This window comes from Aotus nancymaae, unplaced genomic scaffold (assembly GCF_030222135.1).
Source record: "Aotus nancymaae isolate 86718 unplaced genomic scaffold, 86718_ANA_hifiasm-v0.15.2.pri h1tg000124l, whole genome shotgun sequence".
In the NCBI taxonomy this organism is placed as follows: domain Eukaryota; kingdom Metazoa; phylum Chordata; class Mammalia; order Primates; family Aotidae; genus Aotus; species Aotus nancymaae.
In genome coordinates this window covers 411,487-429,672 of record NW_026988539.1, presented here as the reverse complement: position 1 = coordinate 429,672, position 18,186 = coordinate 411,487, and the positions used below count along the sequence as shown (strand labels likewise).

The window sequence follows — 18,186 nt, the reverse complement described above, 5'->3', positions numbered from 1 at the left end:
GCATCTGTTGAGGAGACTAAGGTGGGGAGGTGCTGGGCCAGGCCGATGGCCCTGAGCGCCAGCCGGAGGCACTGAGTGGCCCTTGAGAGTGACTGCAGCTTCTCATTCCAGAGCTGAGCACACCAAGGAGAATGGCCTTCCCTACCAGAGCCCCAGCGTGCCCAGCAGCATGAAGCTGAGCCCCCAGGACCCGCGGCCCCCATCCCCTGGGACCCTGCAGCTTGCTGGAGAGAAGAGCAGTGAGAAGGTGTGGGCCGCGGATGCTCAGCAGAGGCAGCCCTGGCGACTTGCTAGCAGGGGGCTTGTCCTAGTTGACCTTGGGGCACGGTGAGGGACTGGGGCTGCCTGGAGGACGTCGTGGCTGAGTTGGGGGACAACCAGTAAGGACAGGTTACGGGTGACGCTGGGCAGGTACCATGGAGGGTGTGGGGTTTGTCAGGGTGTCCCTGATGCCCTGCAGTTCTCAGCGATGGGTGGTGAGGGCTGGTAGACACTCAGAGCCCAGTTTGGGAGGCTGCTGCCCATGAGGACTGCCCGGGAGCACTGGCCTGTGTGTGCAGGGATGGATGGTGACATTGCATGGACTTGGCAGTGATGGATGCAGGCCCAGGGAGGCTCAGTGGCCCCACAGGTGACAGCCCACTGAGCCGGGCGGGCAGGCTGGAGGGAACACATGGGCATGGCTTTCAGACGCTACGCCAGGAGGGTGCTGTGCGTCTGGAGTGACCCAGAGCTGGTGTCCAGGAGTTCCTGACTCTGTGGGGCAGGTTGCGAGGCCTTGGCAGCCTGGGGGCCACCTTGAGAGAGCAGCAGCAGGCCCCTGTCTCATGGCTGTGGTTCTCATGTCCTGGAGGTGTGTGTTGACCTGCGGCTGGGGGTCCTGCGTTCGTCCGCAGGGCCTGAGAGAGCGTGCCTACGGCAGCGGTGGGGAGCCCATCACCAGCCTGCCCATCAGCATCCCGCTCAGCACCGTGCAGCCGAACAAGCTCCCGGTCAGCATCCCCCTGGCCAGCGTGGTGCTGCCCAGCCGTGCCGAGAGGGCGGTGAGTGCTTCCCAGGGAGGTCTCCAAGGGCCACGTTGAGGCCAGTTTGGGGTTCCCGAGCGCCGACTCGCTCGTGAGAAGTCACATGCTGTTAATGGTTGAGCGTGAGAGTGCAGTGAAGGGGCCGTGCAAACCCGCTGCGGCCACTCATCGCCAGCCTTCTGCTTTTGGGTAAAAGGTGGGTGCGCAGGTGGAGAGGGCGTCACATCTCAGTTGAGGAGGAGCTCAGAGGCCCAGCCTGGCTCCCAGCCTCCCTCCTCACGAGGCCCGGTTGCCTGCTGTGGCCCCTGTCATCGCAGTCGCTCCTGGGTTCTCCCACGCCACGCGGTGCCTGCAGAGACTCTCATCCTATGGAGCATGGGTGGGGTTTTCTGGGCATTGAGCTCTTTCTTTTTTAAAAATTTTGTGTTTCAGGTGTACATTTTCATGGTTTTTAGCATTTTTTTTTTTTTGAGATGGAGGCTTGCCCTGTCACCCAGACTGGAGTGCAATTGTGTGATCTCGGCTCACTGCAACCTCCACCTCCCAGGTTCAAGCGATTCTCCTGCCTCAGCCTCCCAAGTAGCTGAGATTACAGGTGCCTGCCACCATGCCCAGCTGATCTTTGTATTTTTTGTAGAGATGGGGTTTCACCATCTTGGCCTGTCTGGTCTTGAACTCCTGACGTCAGGTGATCCACCGGCCTTGGCCTCTCAAAGTCCTGGGATTATAGGGGTGAGCTACCACACCTGGCCGATTTTTGTATTTTTAATAGAGGTGGGGTTTCACCATGTTGGCCAGGCTGGTCTTGAACTCCTGGCCTCAAGCAATCCACCTGGCTCAGCCTCCCACAGTACTGGGATTCCAGGCATGAGCTCTGGCACCCAGCCGGGTTTTCTGTTTTTATACACCTCTTGTCTAATTCCGGGGCATTTTCTTCACCCCAGAAGAAGCGTTGCTCTGCTCAGCAGTCACTCCTTAGCCCTTCCCCAGCTCCCCCAGGCCCCTGAACGTGCTCGAGCCCAGGCCTGTCCCGCCTCTTGACTCGGTGTGTGATCGTTCCCCGTGTGGATGGAGTGCGCTGTCGTCATCCCAGCCCAGCTGACGGGCACCGGGTTGGCTCCACGTTTCGGTGGTTGTGAATCCTTGTGCTGTGAATGTTGGGTCTAGGTTTTTGTGTGGATGTAGGCTTGTTCTTTGACCCGTGTGGAGCCACTGGGCCCCAAGGTCACTCTGCTGACCTTTGTTGGACCTGCAGTGTGGCGGGGTGTGGCGGCCGGTGGGTGTGTTCCCGTGTGGCAATCCTCGCCCCACGTGACTGCTGACGTTTGTCTGTGCTGCTCAGAGAAAGCAGCCGGCTTCCCTGTTTAGGGCGGGCGTGGGTTGTGCCCGGTACCCCCATCCCACAGCCAGACCCCGGGACTCCCACCTCCTGACCTCCCTGCCTCAGGCCCGCCGCCCCATTCACACGCCGACGCTGCCCACCCTGGCTGCACCACCCACCCGGGGCCCTCTTCCCACCCAGGACTGGACGGTGACCCCGGCCAGCCGCATTCACTGTTTCCAGCTGGGTTCTGGGCCTCCCCCTGACACACTGGCTTTTCTCTCTGCAGAGAAGCACCCCTAGTCCTGTGCTGCAGCCCCGAGACCCCTCGTCCACACTTGAAAAGCATATTGGTGCTAATGCCCACAGTGCTGGGAGCAAAAGCCTTGCCCTGGCCCCGGCAGGTAACGTCCCTCCTGTGTCCTACCCTCGGGACTTTGCTGCTGCTGCTGCTCTTCAGAGCAGGAGGGCTGGGTGCTGGGAGTGGAACAGGGCTTCCCGGAGTGATCACAGGGAGGCCCTGGACCGCCAGACCTCCTTCCCGACATCCTTTCCTGCATCCCACAAGCTGGGATGAAGATCGGGCTCAGCTTCGGCCATCACAGTCTCAGGCCTGCGTCTCCCGACACTGACACCTCACGCCTGTCTGTATTCTGCCCGTGGGGTCAGCCCCAGCCCTGTTGGGGCTCCTGCACTCTCAGCTAGGAGGCCCCTGACTCAGTGCACAGTGGCACACGGCCGCGGGCCTCCGTGCTGGCGGCAGCGTGGTTTCGGTTTCCATGACCAGTCTCTGCTGGTAGCCCAGTTTCTGTAAGGAGCCAGAGGGGATGCTGTGCTGGTCTCTGTCATGACCGTGCAGGCCTGTCTAGTGTGGAAGCCACAGAGACACTGTCAGTGAGTGTGGCTGTGTGCCAGTGAAACTACTTACAACAGTGGAGGGCTCAGGCTCTCAGGCTTACCTACTGGCCCTGTGTTGACATGTGGCATGATGTGGCATCTACTTTTTTAGGAGTAAAAAGTAAAATGTGACCCACACCTATAAGCCCAGCACTTGGGGAGTGAGAGGTAGGCAGATCACCTGTGAGACTGGCCTGGCCAAAAATGTGAAACCCCGTCTCTACTAGAAATACAAAAATTAGCCTGGTGTGGTAACGGTCACTTGTAATCCCAGCTAATCGAGAGGCGGAGGCAGGAAAATTACTTGATCCCGGGCGGTGGGGGTTGCAGTGAGCCGAGATGATACCTCTGCACTTCAGCCTGGGTGACAAGAGCGAGACTCTGTCCCAAAACCAAAACAAACAGCAGAGCGACAGCAAAGTGCAGAGCGCGGCTGCTGTCGGGTCCGGAGCTCTCGGGTGGCTGGCCGCGGGAGGGCCCTGGAGAGGCCATCCAAGCCTGGGCAGCTCTGTTCCGGCAGGCTTGTGCCCTTGGGATGAGGTCTGGTCTGTGAGAGGCAGTGACAGTATCGGGAGGTGTTCACCTGTGTCACAAACAGGTGACTAACTCCAGAAGCACCTCGCCCTCCCTTTGTCCCAGGTGGTCCCGGAATTGCACTGCTCACTGTGGGCTGGGAAGCACAGACTTACCCTTCAGGGCAGCCATAGCTTGGAGGGTCTAAGCTGAGTTGTGGTCTGAGAACAGGAGGGAGGGAGGCCACTGAGCCATGGGCTTTCCTTGTGGCGTCTCTGAGATCACGGGGACAGAGGGGACCTCACTCAGAGGTGCCCAGCTCAGTGGGGAGCCCGCACCAGGAGGCTTCTCGAGGGGAGGCAGCATCTCAGCCGAGACCTGCAGGGCACAGGCAGCCCAGATGAATGGGAGGAGGCACAGGGTCAGCCCTGAGCCCTGGGGTTGCCCACAGAGTCTTCTGGTTCCACCTCAGAGGGGCCGTTGCAGCCTCCTAGCCCTGTTCCCTGCTTCACTGCCTCTCCTGGAGCCCAGGGGGCTCCTGGAGGGAGGTACTCCCACAGCCTGGCTTCCTCTTTGGCCAAGGTGGGGCCCAGCATCTCCCCTGTGGACTGAGGCCGTCCTGCATCCCCTGAGACCCCCATGTCCTTCCCGGCAGGCTTCTCCTATGCTGGCTCGGTGGCCATCAGCGGGACCCTGGCAGGCAGCCCAGCCTCTCTTGCCCCTGGAGCCGAGCCGGCCGCCTTGGATGAGTCCTCCAGCTCTGGGAGTCTTTTTGCCACTGTGGGGTCCCGCAGCTCCACGCCACAGCATCCCCTGCTGCTGGCACAGCCCCGGAACTCGCGCCCGGCCTCTCCCACCCACCAGCTTTCCTCCAGCCCCCGGCTTGGTGGGGCTGCCCACGGCCCGCTCCCCGAGGCCAGCAAAGGGGACCTGCCCTCCGATTCCGGCTTCTCAGATCCGGAGAGCGAGGCCAAGAGGAGGATCGTGTTCACCATCGCCACCGGCACGGGCGGCACCAAGCAGTCGCCTTCCAGCAAACACAGCCCCCTGACCTCCAGCGCCCGCGGGGACTGTGTGCCGAGCCACGGCCAGGACAGCCGCAAGCGTGGCCGGCGGAAGCGAGCGTCGACGGGGACGCCCAGCTTGACCGCAGGCGTGTCCCCTAAGCGCCGAGCCCTGCCGTCTGTCGCTGGCCTTTTCACGCAGCCTTCAGGGTCTCCTCTAAACCTCAACTCCATGGTAAGGATGGGGACCGGCGGGACCGGGGAGCATGACCCATGGAAGAAAGACCGGAGGGAGGTGGGGGGGTCATGACTGAGGCCAGTCTTCCGTCCCCCGCCACGTGCGGCCGTGGCAGCCTGGGAAGAGGCGGCCGAGAGCTGCCCCTGGGGTTCAGAGCAGCGCTGAGCTGCCTGAAAGCTTCATCCTCCGCGGTGGGGCCTTGGTGGAGGTGGGCACACGAGGAGTGGGTGTGGGGGCTCTGGGCTGTGGGGGTGGTATGTGAGGACCACAAGGAACTAAGATTGAGGGTGCACCAGCCGGCAGGCAGGGCATCCATTTCCTCAGGAAACTGTGGGGTGCAGGCAGGAGCCTCCTGGGTCGTGGGGCTCTCCTGCCTTGGGATCCTGGCCTGTGCTATGTGCATACACTGTGTCTGTCTGCCCTCAGGTCAGTAACATCAACCAGCCCCTGGAGATTACAGCCATCTCATCCCCTGAGACCTCCCTGAAGAGCTCCCCTGTGCCCTACCAGGACCACGATCAGCCCCCCGTGCTCAAGAAAGAGCGGCCCCTGAGCCAGACCAATGGGGCGCACTACTCCCCGCTCACCTCCGATGAGGAGCCAGGCTCTGAGGACGAGCCCAGCAGCGCCCGGCAAGTCCAGGGTCTCGGATGGGGGCAGGGCCTGGCAGCATGGGCAGGAGGCGTGCACTCACCATGTGTGGGTGGGGAGGGCCAGCAGACTCGGAGGGGGTGCCCTGGAGGGGAGAGAGACCTCTGTTTTGTGAGGGGCCTCCCTGCAGGTCCTGGGCTCTGTTCTGGGCAGGGCCAGCCTCCTGAACCATTCGGGGTGGGATCCTGGCACACGAGCAGGGACACCGGTTAGAAGAGACCAAGCTCGCTGGGCGAGGTGGCTCACGCCTGTCATCTCAGCACTTTGGGAGGCCAAGGTGGGCAGATCGCCTGAGGTCAGGAGTTCCAAATCAGCCTGATTAACATGGAGACACCCTGTCTCTATTAAAAATAAGAAATTAGCTGGGCGTGGTGGTGCACGTCTGGAATTCCACCTACTCGGGAGGCTGAGGCTGGAGAATCGCATGAACCTGGAGGCGGAGGTTGCAGTCAACCAAGATTTCGCATTGCACTCCAGCCTGAGCAACAAGACAGCAAAACTCTGTCTCCGAAAAAAAAAAAAAAAAGCCAAGCTGAGTAGGAGCTGAGCGCCTCAGGAGAGACGTTTCAGCAGTGAGGCGTTTGGGGCTCATCTGCACGCCTTGCTCAGTGTAGTAGAGCAGCTTTACTAGATAAAATTCACCTATCATATCCCCCATTTAAAGTGTACATTTCAGAGGTCTTTGGTATGTCTGCGTTACCACTGCTGAAATCCAGAACCTTCCATCCCCTCCAAAGAAAATCTTATCCCCTTGAAACACTCACTCCCCGTCCCCTCCGCAGAGCCCCTGGCACTACCCATCCTACCTTCTGTCTCTGTGACTGAGGGCTCGAGGGACCTCCTAGGAGTGAGTCACAGAGGGCGTGTCTGTCTGGGTCTGGAGTCTCTCCCTGGTACTCAAGGTGGCGGGAGGTGCCCCGCCGTCCGTCTGCCCGTCGCTGGGCTTGCCGTTCTTGGCGGTTGTGAGCGGCGCTGCTGTGGCTGTGGGTGTGCGTGTTGTGTTTGGAAGTGAGTTTCCAGCTGCCTGGGCGGAGGAGCTGGGTGGCCCAGCCCCATGCTCCTCAGCAGCCGCGCCATTCCACCTGCCGCCACGGGCACACGAGGGGCTGAGGTCCCCACATCCTTGCCACGCTGAGTTTCTGTGTTCGATTCTAGCCATCCGAGTTGTTGCGAATTGGTATCACATTGTGGGGTTTTTGCTTTTTTTGTTTTTTGAGATGAAGTCTTACTCTGTTGCCCAAGCTGGAGTGCGGTGGCGCAGTCTCAGCTCACTGCAACCTCCACCTCCTGGGTTCAAGTGATTCTCCTGCCTCAGCCTCTCAAGTAGCTCTGGCTACAGGCACATGCCACCACCATGCCTAGTTCATTTTTTTGTTTTACAGAGATGGGGTTTTGCCACATTGCCCAGGCTGGTCTGAAACTCCTGGCCTCAAGCAGCCCGTCCGCCTCTGCCTCCCGGCGTGCTGGGATTGTAGGCGTGCACCATTGCAGCCAGCCCTGAGAGCTCTTGGTGGTGTTCTGAGTTAGTTCATTTTGCTCTGCTCCAAGCACACATGCCTGTTAAATAGAAAACATCCTAGCACGTGGGTGCTCTTCTTTGCGTTGGGATTGCTCAGCTTAGTGTTTGCAGAGTCTATGGGAATTCTAATGTCCCTGCTGTGTTCTTGGGACACTGGATGAAAGCGGCCCCATGAAGTGTGTGGGTGGACATGGCTGTGCACGCTGGCCTGCGAGGCGCTGGCATCGTTTGCCCCCTGAGGCACCAAGGTCCGGGGGGCAGGAGAGGGAGGTGGGAAGAGAACTCTGTCTGGACGCGCACACCTCCATGTGCTGGGAAGTGGCTTCTCCCATTCAGCTGCCATGCTTGAGCTCCTGGCCCCTTGTCCCAGCAGAGGCCCTGGAGTCTCTGCCAGGACAGTGCCCTTGTGGTGCAATGGGGGTAGATCTCAGGGCCCAGCTGCACAGTCCGGGCCTGACCCAGGGTGGCTGCGTGGATCCCCCGTTCGGCCCAGGCGCTGCTGCTTGTCCACTGTCTCCCCGCTCCCAGCTGTTCGCTGTCAGCATTTGTGTCGCTCTTAGTACGCACCTGGGTCTCAAGCATTAATGACGTTTCTTTCTTAACAGAATCGAGAGAAAAATTGCAACAATCTCCTTAGAAAGCAAATCTCCCCCGAAAACCTTGGAAAACGGTGAGTAACAAGTGCTCTGGGACGTGGCCAGCCCCGTCCATGCGGCCGCGGTGCTTAGTGCTGCTGAACCTCCTGCTGGCCCCCCGCGTTGTGTCCTGCGTGCGGCCAACACTGGGGGCGCTGGGCTTCTGGAACTGCTTCCGGGAGGCCCTCACTGCAGCCCAGGGCCTCCCTCCGTGCACACGCCACACTCTTGCAGTGGGTGCTCACCTGCGGGGGTTGCCACCTTGGGTGCCTTGTTCTTTTTGGACCCTGGCCTTCCCCCGAGAGGTGCCTGCTTTCATCCTCTGTTGTGCCTGCATCCTCTGTGAGGTCCCTGGCCTGCTCAGGGACGACCCCACCTCTCGTCCTAGAGGCCTCTGGCCTCCGAATTTTCCCCAGAGCTAAGGGTGAGCTCATCCTGCCCGGGCTCCTCTGACACCCTCTTGAGCCGCCTCGGTCCTGTCCCTTGCCCTCAGGTCCCGTCCTGTCCCATCCACTCCCATCTCATCCTGTGCTGTGCCCCGCCTATCCCGTCCCATCCTGCCTGTGCCATCCTGTCCCATCTTGTCCCCTCCCCTCCGTCCTGCCCCGGCCCGGCCTGCTTGGCATCTTGCATGTCTGTGGCAGCCCTGTCTTCAGAGTTGCTCGTGCTGTGGCAGCAGCCCCGGTTGGCCTCACGGCTTTCCTCCTTGCCAGGTGGTGGCGTGCTGGGAAGGAGGCCCGCGCCCGCCGGCGAGCCAGTCAATAGTAGCAAGTGGAAGTCCACCTTCTCGCCGATCTCTGACATCGGCCTGGCCAAGGCCGCGGACAGCCCCCTGCAGGCCGGCCCCACTCTGAGCCAGAGCTCCCTGTTCGCGTTCCGGCCCGCCCTGGAGGAGCCCCCCGCCGATGCCAAGCTGGCTGCCCACCCCAGGAAAGGCTTTCCCACCTCCCTGTCAGGGGCCGACGGACTCAGCCCCAGCACCAACCCTGCGAACGGCTGCACCTTCGGCGGGGGCCTTGCCGCCGAGCTGAGTTCACACAGCTTCAGTGATGGTGCTTCTCTCCCCAACAAGGGCCCCGAGGCAGCTGGCCTGAGCTCCCCACTGGGCTTCCCCTCGCAGCGCGCCAAGGAGGCCTCGGATGCCAACCCTTTCCTGAGCAAGAGGCAGCTAGACGGCCTGGCTGGGCTGAAGGGCGAGGGTGGCCGCGGCAAGGAGGTGGGGGAGGGAGGCCTGCCGCTGTGCGGCCCTGCGGACAAAACCCCGCTGCCCACCGGCAAGGCCGCCAAGGCCCGGGACCGTGAGCTCGACCTCAAGAACGGCCACAACCTCTTCATCTCCGCGGCCGCCGTGCCTCCCGGAGGCCTCCTCAGCGGCCCTGGCCTGGCCCCGGCGGTGTCCTCTGCAGGTGGCGCGGGGTCCTCCGCCCAGACGCACCGGCCCTTCCTGGGCCCCTTTCCGCCGGGGCCGCAGTTCGCGCTGGGCCCCATGGCCCTGCAGGCCAACCTGGGCTCCGTGGCCGGCTCCTCTGTGCTGCAGTCGCTCTTCAGCTCTGTGCCGGCTGCCGCTGGCCTGGTGCACGTGTCGTCTGCTGCCACCAGACTCACCAACTCGCACGCCATGGGCAGCTTTTCCGGGGTGGCAGGCAGCACAGTTGGAGGTAGGCAGGGCTGCGGCCCCCGCGGCGGCCCCTTCCTTTGCAGGTGTCCTTCCCCGCCCTCTGGGGCCAGGAGCTGAGCAGCTGGTTCCCACCGTCTGGGCACGGTCCGGAACTCCAGTCCTGTGGGGAGAGGGCTCCTGCTGAGTCTGTGTGTCTCGGGTTCTCTGGTTGTAACGCCGTCCCTCTTGTTTTCAGAAGGCCACAGTGCGCAGGGTCACCAGGGCATTCCTTTCTCCCGTGGAGGTCACCTGTTAGGTGTGGCCGCCCGGGCTCTGGCAAGGCTCTGGGAGCTGGTGTTGGGTAAGAGCGAGTCCCCGCAGTGCCTGCCCAGACCGGGCGGAGGAGCCTCGGGGCTGCTGGGTGCCCGCACGCCCGGCGCTACCGTTTCGCTTTCCTTTTGTGAGCCTGCGGCTGCTTCTCTGCGCTTGACTGGATGCTGCCGCCTGTTGAAGCTGCCTTTTTCTCTCCTGTTTGCAGGTGTCTTTAACCACGCGGTGCCTTCCGCCTCTGCTCATCCGTTTGGAGCCCGTGTCGGCCGCGGGGCTGCGTGTGGCAGTGCCACGCTGGGCCCGAGCCCGCTGCAGGCGGCGGCCAGCGCCTCGGCCTCTTCCTTTCAGGCCCCGGCCTCGGTTGAGACCCGGCCGCCCCCTCCGCCTCCGCCTCCCCCGCTGCCCCCGCCTGCGCACCTGGGCCGGCCCCCCGCGGGGCCTCCCGTCCTCCACGCTCTCCCACCTAACGCCGCCTTGCCTCCTCCCCCAACGCTGCTGGCCTCTAACCCCGAGCCCGTGCTTCTGCAGAGCCTCGCGTCCCTCCCGCCTAACCAAGCTTTCTTGCCCCCCGCCTCTGCTGCCTCTCTGCCACCTGCTAACGCCTCTTTGTCTATCAAGCTCACCTCCCTCCCGCACAAGGGCGCCCGCCCCTCCTTCACGGTGCACCACCAGCCCCTGCCCCGGCTGGCCCTGGCACAGGCTGCGCCCGGGATCCCGCAGGCCAGCGCCACGGGGCCGTCCGCTGTGTGGGTGTCCCTTGGCATGCCGCCTCCTTATGCCACGCACCTTTCAGGGGTTAAGCCGCGATAAAGACCTTGCTTAGCTAGCAGTGCGTATTGTGTAAGGTAAGGCCAGAGCCCCGCGCGGTGGCTCCCTCCAGACACTGAACTGTCCTTCCTTTGGCAGAGAAGACGGCCACAGGGCTCGGCAGAAGGGCCGGGGGTCCCGAGGAGGGAAGCGAGAGGAGGGACTGCAGGACGGGCGCCAGCCGTGGCGTGGCCTGAGCGTGTTGGCTTCCAGCTGTCCACAGCTGGGTCCCTGCGGTGATGCCGCAGGACCGAGGCCAGCCCTGGGGGCAGCTGTGCCGGCCCCTGTGGGTGAGGCTCACGGAGTGCCATGCCAGGGATGGGTGCAGCCCCTCAGGGGGCTGGGAGTGGCTTCCAGGGCTCCATCTGCACCAGGCCCAGGTCACTCAGGACAGGTGGTGTGGTGCGGTGCCAGCTGCAGAGGTCCTGGGAAGCCAGGTTGACAGGACGGATGCCTCTGGTCAGGGCTGTCTGGCTGGTGGCCTCGGATACCTCTCATAGGGAGCCGGTGAGGCCCCTGGTATCCCACCTGCCTGGGGGGCTGATGGGTTCCCAGTGGGGCTGAGAGGAGAGCTCTGTGCCCTGTGTGATGGGGCTGCCCCCGGGACACGGCTGATGGCGGCCGCACTGCTCTGTGGCTGTGGCCAAAAGCCGAGGGCTTCTAGCCGCTCAGATGTCAGCACCAAGGTGTACAGGCTAGTGTAGACAGCGCCCGCCTTTGCACCAGAGGAAGTGAGTTTGTGGCCATGAGGCCTTCAGGGAACGTCCCGTCCACTCTTCCTCGGAGAGGTTGTGGAAACTGGCACCTGACCCCTGAGGGCAGTTGGCCACCTATGCCCTCCAGGGACATGGTGTGCCAGGCAACACAGTGCAAAGGTGCCCTCTGCTTGCCCCTGACCTGCCTCGGGGGGCCCTGGGACACAGGCGTTCACGGGCAAGTCCACATCTCGCTGGGCAAAGAGAGGTGGACTGGGAGCCGAGGCGGAGGTGGGGCCGGGGCTGGTCGTCCTGGCCCGCCCTGCAGTGTACTTAAGTGGAAGTAGGAGTGGGTCTGGCAGGTCAGCGCGGGCACCCGTGGGCTGGACAGGCTCCTCCAGGTCCCACAGGTCCCATAGGAGATGAGCTGCAGGTAGGGTGGCTTTAGTGGGGCTTGGCCGTGCGTCTCTGGAGGAAGGCCGGAGCTTGGCTGGCGTGGCCAGGTGTCGGGCTCCCTGGGCCTGCTGTGGTTGGAGGGGCCGGCGCCCTGCCTGTCACGGTGCTGGCCCCAGGTGGCGAGTGTGCTCGTGGGAGGCCTCGGTCCCCGGCCCGGGTGAGTGTCGGGCTCCCCAGGCTTGAGGGTGACAGACTGCCTTTCCCGCTGTGCCCTCCTGCAGGTAACTAGGATTTCTACCTCAACCGCGAGACCTATGCAAGGACGGTGTGGACCAACTGTGCCCGCGGCAGCTGCCCGCCGGCCTCCCACCCTGACGGCGAGCACGACGGGAGCTCCACTGTGAATCGGCGGCGCCGCAGGAGGCTGGGGCTGGTCCAGTTTGTACTGTCGATAGTTTTAGATAAAGTATTTATCGTTTTTTAAAAAGTATAAACAATTCTGACTTATTTTATTCCATCTAAGTGGTAAAAGGCAACTTATTGAGAAATATAAATATCTATACATGAGAGATCTATATAAAGACACGTGTCTGCAGGGCGGGCCCGCCAGCGGATCCGCCGACAGCCTGCCCCGGTGCTATCGTCCCCAGGCCCGCGCCTGCCTCCGCCCGCTTGGTGCTGACTAGACGCTGACGCCGCCGAACCCCGTCCTCGGAAACGCTGCCCGGCAGGCTCCCCCGACGAAGGCAGGCCTGCCGCTGCCACATTCCTCGGAGGCCCCCCGTGGCCTGAGCCCCTTCCCGAGCCCCTGGCGCCTGCCCTGAGCGCTCCACCCCCGCCCCATCACTGTGAGCCTCCCGACCGTTCACCCTGCGGGGCCTGGGTGGCGCCCTCACGTGAAGGGGCCGTGCCGCCGTGCGTTGCGATGGTGCTGTAAGGACGGCAGGCGCCGGACAAGTGCATTTACTTTTGTATTTCTTGGCTTCCGTGGCTCGCAGCGCGCCCTGCGACGCGGGCAGGCCTGTCGAGGGTCCCCTGGTGTTTCTGTACAGGAGAGAGTCACACTAATGAGTGGCAGTATTTTATAGAGATGTGATAAGAATTTATAAATTTCATAGATTTAACAGCTTTTATTTTTAGATGGTATAATGCAGTGAAGAGGAAAGAAAAGCGAGGGGAAAACCTTATTTATTCAGAGTGTACAAAATGGCCGCAGGGTCAGCCCCCACCCCACACCCCTCAGTTGCAGCCCCCAGTGGTCCAGACAGCTGCCCGAGCCTTTGCCTGGCCCACGTCCCTTCCTGTCAGGGTCCCGCCTGGCACCCAGCCCTCCAAGTGGGTGTGCTGGGGCCGGGATGTGCTGCTGAAGCCTGGCCTCTCTGGCCCTAGGCCCTAGGATGGCATCTGCCCCCCATTCTGCAGCCTTGGGGGTGCCTGGGACTGGGCGTGGAAGGAGAGGGCGAGGCCAGGCTGTGGCGGGCAGGCAGAGCCACTCAGGTGCTTGTGGAGCCCCGAGCAGTCAGCGCTTGGCTTGTCCAGGCAGCGCTCTCTCCACGCACTCCCTGGAGGATGGGGTCTGGGGCACGCAGGGCCCAGGCTGTCACACCCGTCGAGCCCACCTTCTCAAGTTGTTGCTGCTGTGAGGTGGCATTGGGCAGCCCTTCCCCAGGTGTCAGAACCACCCTCCAGGGAGCTGCCAGCCCTGCATTGTGGTCCCCACCACGTTTTCCTACCACGTGGCCTCTGGAGAGGAGCGCGGAGGAAAGGCTCCCATGGTTGCTGGGTGAGGCAGTCCTGTGTGGGAGAGCCTGGAAGACCGCTGCTTGTGCTTGGTGTGGGGGTGCTGCCTCCCTCTGGCCCCCAACAACCTGTCTCTCAGACCCCTGCTCCCCCAACATAGCTGAGTTTTGAAGATGGTGCTCCAAACCTGTCCTTCCCACCCCCACGTTGGTGCTCTCAGCTTGAAGGTGCTGTGCCTCTGCCCGAGCCCAGCCTTCAGGACAGGCAGCCTGCTCCGCGCTGCCACAGGCCGGAAATGCTACAGGGTTATGGCAGAGAAGGCATGGAGTCCCCTGGTCTAGAACAAGACACACTCTTGAAACACTGTATCACTTCTGCCTCCCCCCAGGGGACAGTGGTTGCCGGGGTGCCATTGCGGCTCCTGCCCACACAGACCACCGTGTGTTTAGGACATGCACTGGGTCTCGGAGCCACTGGCCCAGGCAGAAGTCTCCTTGAGCCCCTGGGGCACGTGTGAACTAGCGTGCTGCTGCCCGCAGATGCCCTCCCGATCTGAGCCCTGGGCCATGTTCTCCTCAGACACTCCCAGACGGGGGCTGGTGGCAGGTGATGGTGGAGGCTGGTGCTGGTGCGCGGTCTGAGCTTCCATGGGCAGCTGGCGGGGGCCGCGCTGCTGCTGCTGACTGTAGGCGGGTGGCGCCTGGGAACGGCTCTTGCTCAGGAATTGATAGGAACCCTGATGACTGGGACGCCCCCTCCTTGGCCCATGAGGCACGCTCGGTGACTTATTTAAGACTTGCCCCTTAATTTATCCGCCCCAGGACGCGTCAGTCTGTTCAGTGGTCAGCGCCCCCCACACACTGCTGCTTTGTGTCGGCCCTTGTCTGTTGCCCTCGGGAGGCTCTGCTGAACTGTATTTGGATTGCGCACATTGTCACGGTCCGCCCCTGGGCTGCGGGCGCCCTTTCCTCTGGGCACCCCTGCGTTCTGCTTCCCCACCTCTAGACGCTGTAATAAACAGACCATTTTCACTTGGACCTGTGTGAACGGCAGCCTTTCTTCCGGGTGGTCTCAGGTGTCTCCTGGTGGCAAGTGAGTCATCGCTGAAGCAGGGGGATGCAGGGTCTGGGGGCGCTCCTAGCAGAAGCTCTGAGGGCTGACACCAGGAGGCCCCGGTCTTGGGGAGGCCTGAATCTGACTGCGGGCAAACTGCCTTTGGATGAACGCAAAACCAGATCTGCAGCCCCGATGACACTGGCAAAGTCCTTTGCCACATCGGAGGGACAAAACCAGCCCAGGCCCCATCCACACACTGGGGTGTGGGGGGTGCGGGAAACGAATGCCAGTGTCGGGACCCCAGGTCACCGCAGGACTCCCAATACCACACAGCGGCCCTGTTCTCCCGGGCCTGGGTCTCAGCCTTCACCTGTCCAGGCTCAGGTTCCAGGCCTCCCCTCAGTGCAGGAGACCCAGCTCTGACCTCTCAAGACCCCAAGCCTTGCTTCCCTGGGGTGCGGACTCCCCAGCTGCCCCTCCCCTCTCCTTCACTGCACCGCCATCCACCATGAAAAAGAGGTACCTTTATTTGAACAGGACAAGCACTTCCCCAGGCCCACAGCCGGGGCTCCTGTCTGCAGGAGAATTCACAGCTGGTGGGGGGACTCGGCCCCCACACCATTCACAGCTTCATCTGGCCCTGTACATTCGTTCTGTGCGGGGTGGAGGGGCCGCACAGCCCAGGAGCCCGCCAGACCCTGGATGCACAAAACTCGGGCAGGGCATCGTGGGAGGGCGCGCGTCCCGGCAGCAGCACGTAGCACCAGGTGCCAGGCCAGTCGGGTGGGTCCTTGGGCTCCGAGGAGGGCAGCTTGCTGGGCAGTTTCACAAAACACAGCGCCTGCCCACACCCACCGGCTTCGGGCTTTGGATGTCTCCAAACCAAAAAACCTCCCGCCGAAAATCCAGGTGTGACGGCTGGGTGTGGGGACTTGTGCCTGTGGTCCCAGCCTACTCGGGAAGCTGAGGCAAGAGGATCTTTTGAGCCCAGGTCAAGGCACCACTGCACGCTAGCCTGGGCAACAGTGAGGCCCTGACTCAAAAAAAAAAAAAAAAAAAAAAAAAAAAAAAAAAAATCCAGGCATGGCCGAGCGACTCAGGGCTGGGCAAAGGCCAGTCCCACCCAGCTGCACGCCAACCATCATGCCCTGCACTCATGCCTGTAAGCCACTCAGCTGGAACCTGGCCTCCTCGGATATGCCAAACTGCTCCAGAGGGTCCTGTAGGGTGGACAGATGGCCGTGAGCCAGGGCCAGAAGACCTCCTCTGCCACCCACAGCCTCACCCTGGCCACCTGCAGCCCTGTACACACCTTGCCTGTCACCTTCCGGATTTCGTTCCTGTAGAAGATGAGGCTTCTCCGCATGAACTCGTAGCTGGAGAAGAGGGTGGCACGGAGGTCAGAGGCCTGCTCTGCATGGCTGCAGTGCCCACCCCAGCTGTGCCCACGGCTGCCTGGCCCCACCTGGCCCGACGGAGAGCCTCCATCCACTCCTGACACTGCTCCTCGCTGCTGCACTCAAAGTGATACTTCCTCTCGGGGTCCTCAACGAAGCCTGGGGAGGGAGCACCTGCGTTGGTCCTGCCCACAACCACAGGGGCAGATTCGTCTTGCCAGTGCCCAAAACCACCCCCCTGTGGCCCCCACAAAGATGTGTTTATGTCCTAACTCCCAGAACCTAGAGGAGCTTGGCCCCATTTGGAAATAGGGCCTCTGCAAATGAACTAGTTAAAATGAGGTTGTTGCCAGGTGCAGTGGCTCACGCCTGTGATCCCAGTGCTTTGAGAGGCCGAGGTAGGAGGACTGCTTGAGCTCAGGAGATTGTCTCTGCAAAAACAAAAATCAGCCGGGTGTGGTGGTGGGGCCTTGTAGTCCCAGACATTCAGGAGGCAGAGGTGGGAGGATCGCTTGAGGCAAGGGGGTTGAGGCTACAGTGAGTTGTGATTATGCCAGTGCACTCCAGCCTGGGTAACAACAGATGCTGTCCCAAAAATAAAATCAAGAGGGCTGGGTGCTGTGGCTCACGGCTGTAATCCCAGCATTTCAGAGGCCAAGGCAGGCGGATCACCTGAGGTCGTGAATTCGAGACCAGCCTGGCCAACATGATGAAACCCTGTCTCTACTAAAAATACAAAAATTAGCTGGGCATGGTGGCAGGCACGTGTAATCCCAGCTACTGGGGAGGCTGAGGCAGGAGAATCGCTTGAGCCCGGGAGGCAGAAATTGCAGTGAGCTGAGATGGCACCACTGTACTTCACCCTGGGTGACAGAATGAGACCCTGTCACAAAAAATAAAACGGGGTTGTCAGGGTGGGCCCTCAATTCTGTTTGGCGTCTGTGTAGAAGGGGAAACGTGGACCCAGATGCGATGCAGGGAGGACAAGGTAAGGATGGAGGCAGGGATGGGGTGATGCTTCCACAAACCAAGGAAGCTGGAAGATGCTGGCCATCACCAGGAACTGGGATCTTTTCTGACACCGAAGCCACTTGGCCTGTGGAATTTGACAGCCACTCTGGCAAACTCCATCTTTCCCCGAAGATAGGAATCTCTTAAAACCCAGGAGAGCCACACCCCTCTCACTCCCCCACCCCCACCTGGGGTTTCCAGCCCAGGGCCATACAACAATGTAGACCCACACTAATCACGGCAGCTGGGGAAACGCTGTGCATGCTGGCCCGTCCCCGTCCGCCCCGTGAGTACAGCCTGGGCCCACAGGAAGAAACAGCGGACTCTGGGAGGGGCCCAAGCTGAAGTGGACTTGGCAGGTGGGCACGGCGGTGCCCGCCAGGAGGACCTGACCTTGAGCTGGCTGTGGACAACGCACTCTTGTGTCTGGGGAGGGTAGCGCCAGGCTGGGGACACAGAGGAGGCCTTGGGCGCCTGGGGAGGGCACAGTGCGGCGCTGCGGGTGCCCCGCGCTGCTGGAGGCGCCGCTGGCCTCCCCAGCCACACTCACTGATGGAGAAGGTGCCAGGCTCTTCCCGGGTGACTTTGCAGCGCTCCAGCAGCAGGGCTCCGACGGGCTGGAGGAGACACGGGCGCCGGGACGCGGCGGTGAGCGCCCAGCCTCCGCGGGGCGCACCCTGGCACCCGCCCGCGCGCCCGGGGCGCCCCTACCTCTGCCTCGTCTGTCCGGAAGTAGAAGAGGAAATTCACCACGAGCTTCACCAGCCGCCGCTTCAGCACTGGGAACACAGCGCACGCTCAGGGACGCAGACAGTCCCAGCCCGGATCCCCGCCCTCCACCCCCAGCGCCCTCACCGGGACCCCAGACCCGGTATCCCGCCCAGGCCCGGACCTCGGCCCCCGCCTCCAGTCCCTAGCACTGTCCCGGTCTCCCGGGTCCCGCTCACCGCTGCCCTTCTTGGGGCCCCTCATGCCCAGCTCGGCCGCCATCTCGGCCGGCTGCCGGGACAGCGCCTGCAGCTCCTTCTCGTTGTACCGCATTCTTCTGCGGGGAACGGGAACCCGTGCCACGCCCTCCCGGCCGCCGTCCCCGCTCGCGCCGGGGCCGGCGCCAAAAAGGTCCCAGGGCGCAGACACGGAAGCGCGGCTGGGGCTAGTGCGCCTGCGCGCCTTGGGCCGGCCATGCCACTCATCCTCGCAGGGTGGCGCTGGCGTCCCCGGGAGGTGGGGTGCGGGGTTGGTTGGGGAGACGGACCGTCGTTACTAAGTTAACTGAAATACACCGGACCAAGGTGGAACAAAATCAAGGCACCCCCGCGATGGCTAGCGCCCCTTCTTAGAACCGCCAGGCGCA

At 62.4% G+C, this 18,186-nt stretch overlaps 3 protein-coding genes across 5 annotated transcripts in view; 2 read left to right on the top strand and 1 right to left on the bottom strand.

Moving 5' to 3' along the window:
- DOT1L (DOT1 like histone lysine methyltransferase) overlaps window positions 1–12,290 on the top strand; it is a 63,506-nt gene extending 51,216 nt beyond the window's left edge. For 2 of the 3 annotated variants that reach the window (XM_064371226.1, XM_064371225.1), the window contains 8 exons: window positions 112–247; window positions 897–1,043; window positions 2,636–2,750; window positions 4,412–4,995; window positions 5,425–5,630; window positions 7,774–7,838; window positions 8,517–9,461; window positions 9,939–12,290. In XM_064371226.1, the coding sequence (XP_064227296.1) occupies window positions 112–247; window positions 897–1,043; window positions 2,636–2,750; window positions 4,412–4,995; window positions 5,425–5,630; window positions 7,774–7,838; window positions 8,517–9,461; window positions 9,939–10,540 (2,800 nt within the window). In that variant the 3' untranslated portion in view covers window positions 10,541–12,290. The remainder of the gene's footprint in view (window positions 1–111; window positions 248–896; window positions 1,044–2,635; window positions 2,751–4,411; window positions 4,996–5,424; window positions 5,631–7,773; window positions 7,839–8,516; window positions 9,462–9,938) is intronic. The other variant, XM_012435832.3, reaches the window with a different exon arrangement.
- Window positions 1,158–2,512, top strand: LOC135272686 (uncharacterized; the record flags this gene model as incomplete). The annotated part of the gene is made up of 1 exon (XM_064371193.1): window positions 1,158–2,512. A coding segment is annotated over one exon (909 nt), but the record flags the coding sequence as incomplete, so codon positions are not given.
- Window positions 12,291–14,928: 2,638 nt separating the features above from the next.
- Window positions 14,929–17,954, bottom strand: PLEKHJ1 (pleckstrin homology domain containing J1). Its single transcript, XM_012435854.3, has 6 exons — window positions 17,780–17,954; window positions 17,544–17,611; window positions 17,383–17,449; window positions 15,890–15,980; window positions 15,737–15,800; window positions 14,929–15,644 (listed from the first exon to the last, which is right to left on the bottom strand). The coding sequence occupies exons 1-6, from the start codon at window positions 17,871–17,873 to the stop codon at window positions 15,579–15,581; spliced, it is 450 nt and encodes a 149-aa protein (XP_012291277.1). The 5' UTR covers window positions 17,874–17,954; the 3' UTR covers window positions 14,929–15,578.
- Between the last annotated feature and the right edge of the window lie 232 nt (window positions 17,955–18,186).

Coding starts and splice junctions, on each gene's coding strand:
- PLEKHJ1 (XM_012435854.3), bottom strand. CDS start 17,873: ATGCGGTACAACGAGAAGGAGCTGCAGGCGCTGTCCCGGCAGCCGGCC. Junction 17,612..17,779: donor GGGCCCCAAGAAGGGCAGCG/GTGAGCGGGACC, acceptor CTGTGTTCCCAG/TGCTGAAGCGGCGGCTGGTG. Junction 15,981..17,382: donor GCCTGGCACCTTCTCCATCA/GTGAGTGTGGCT, acceptor CTCCCTCCCCAG/GCTTCGTTGAGGACCCCGAG.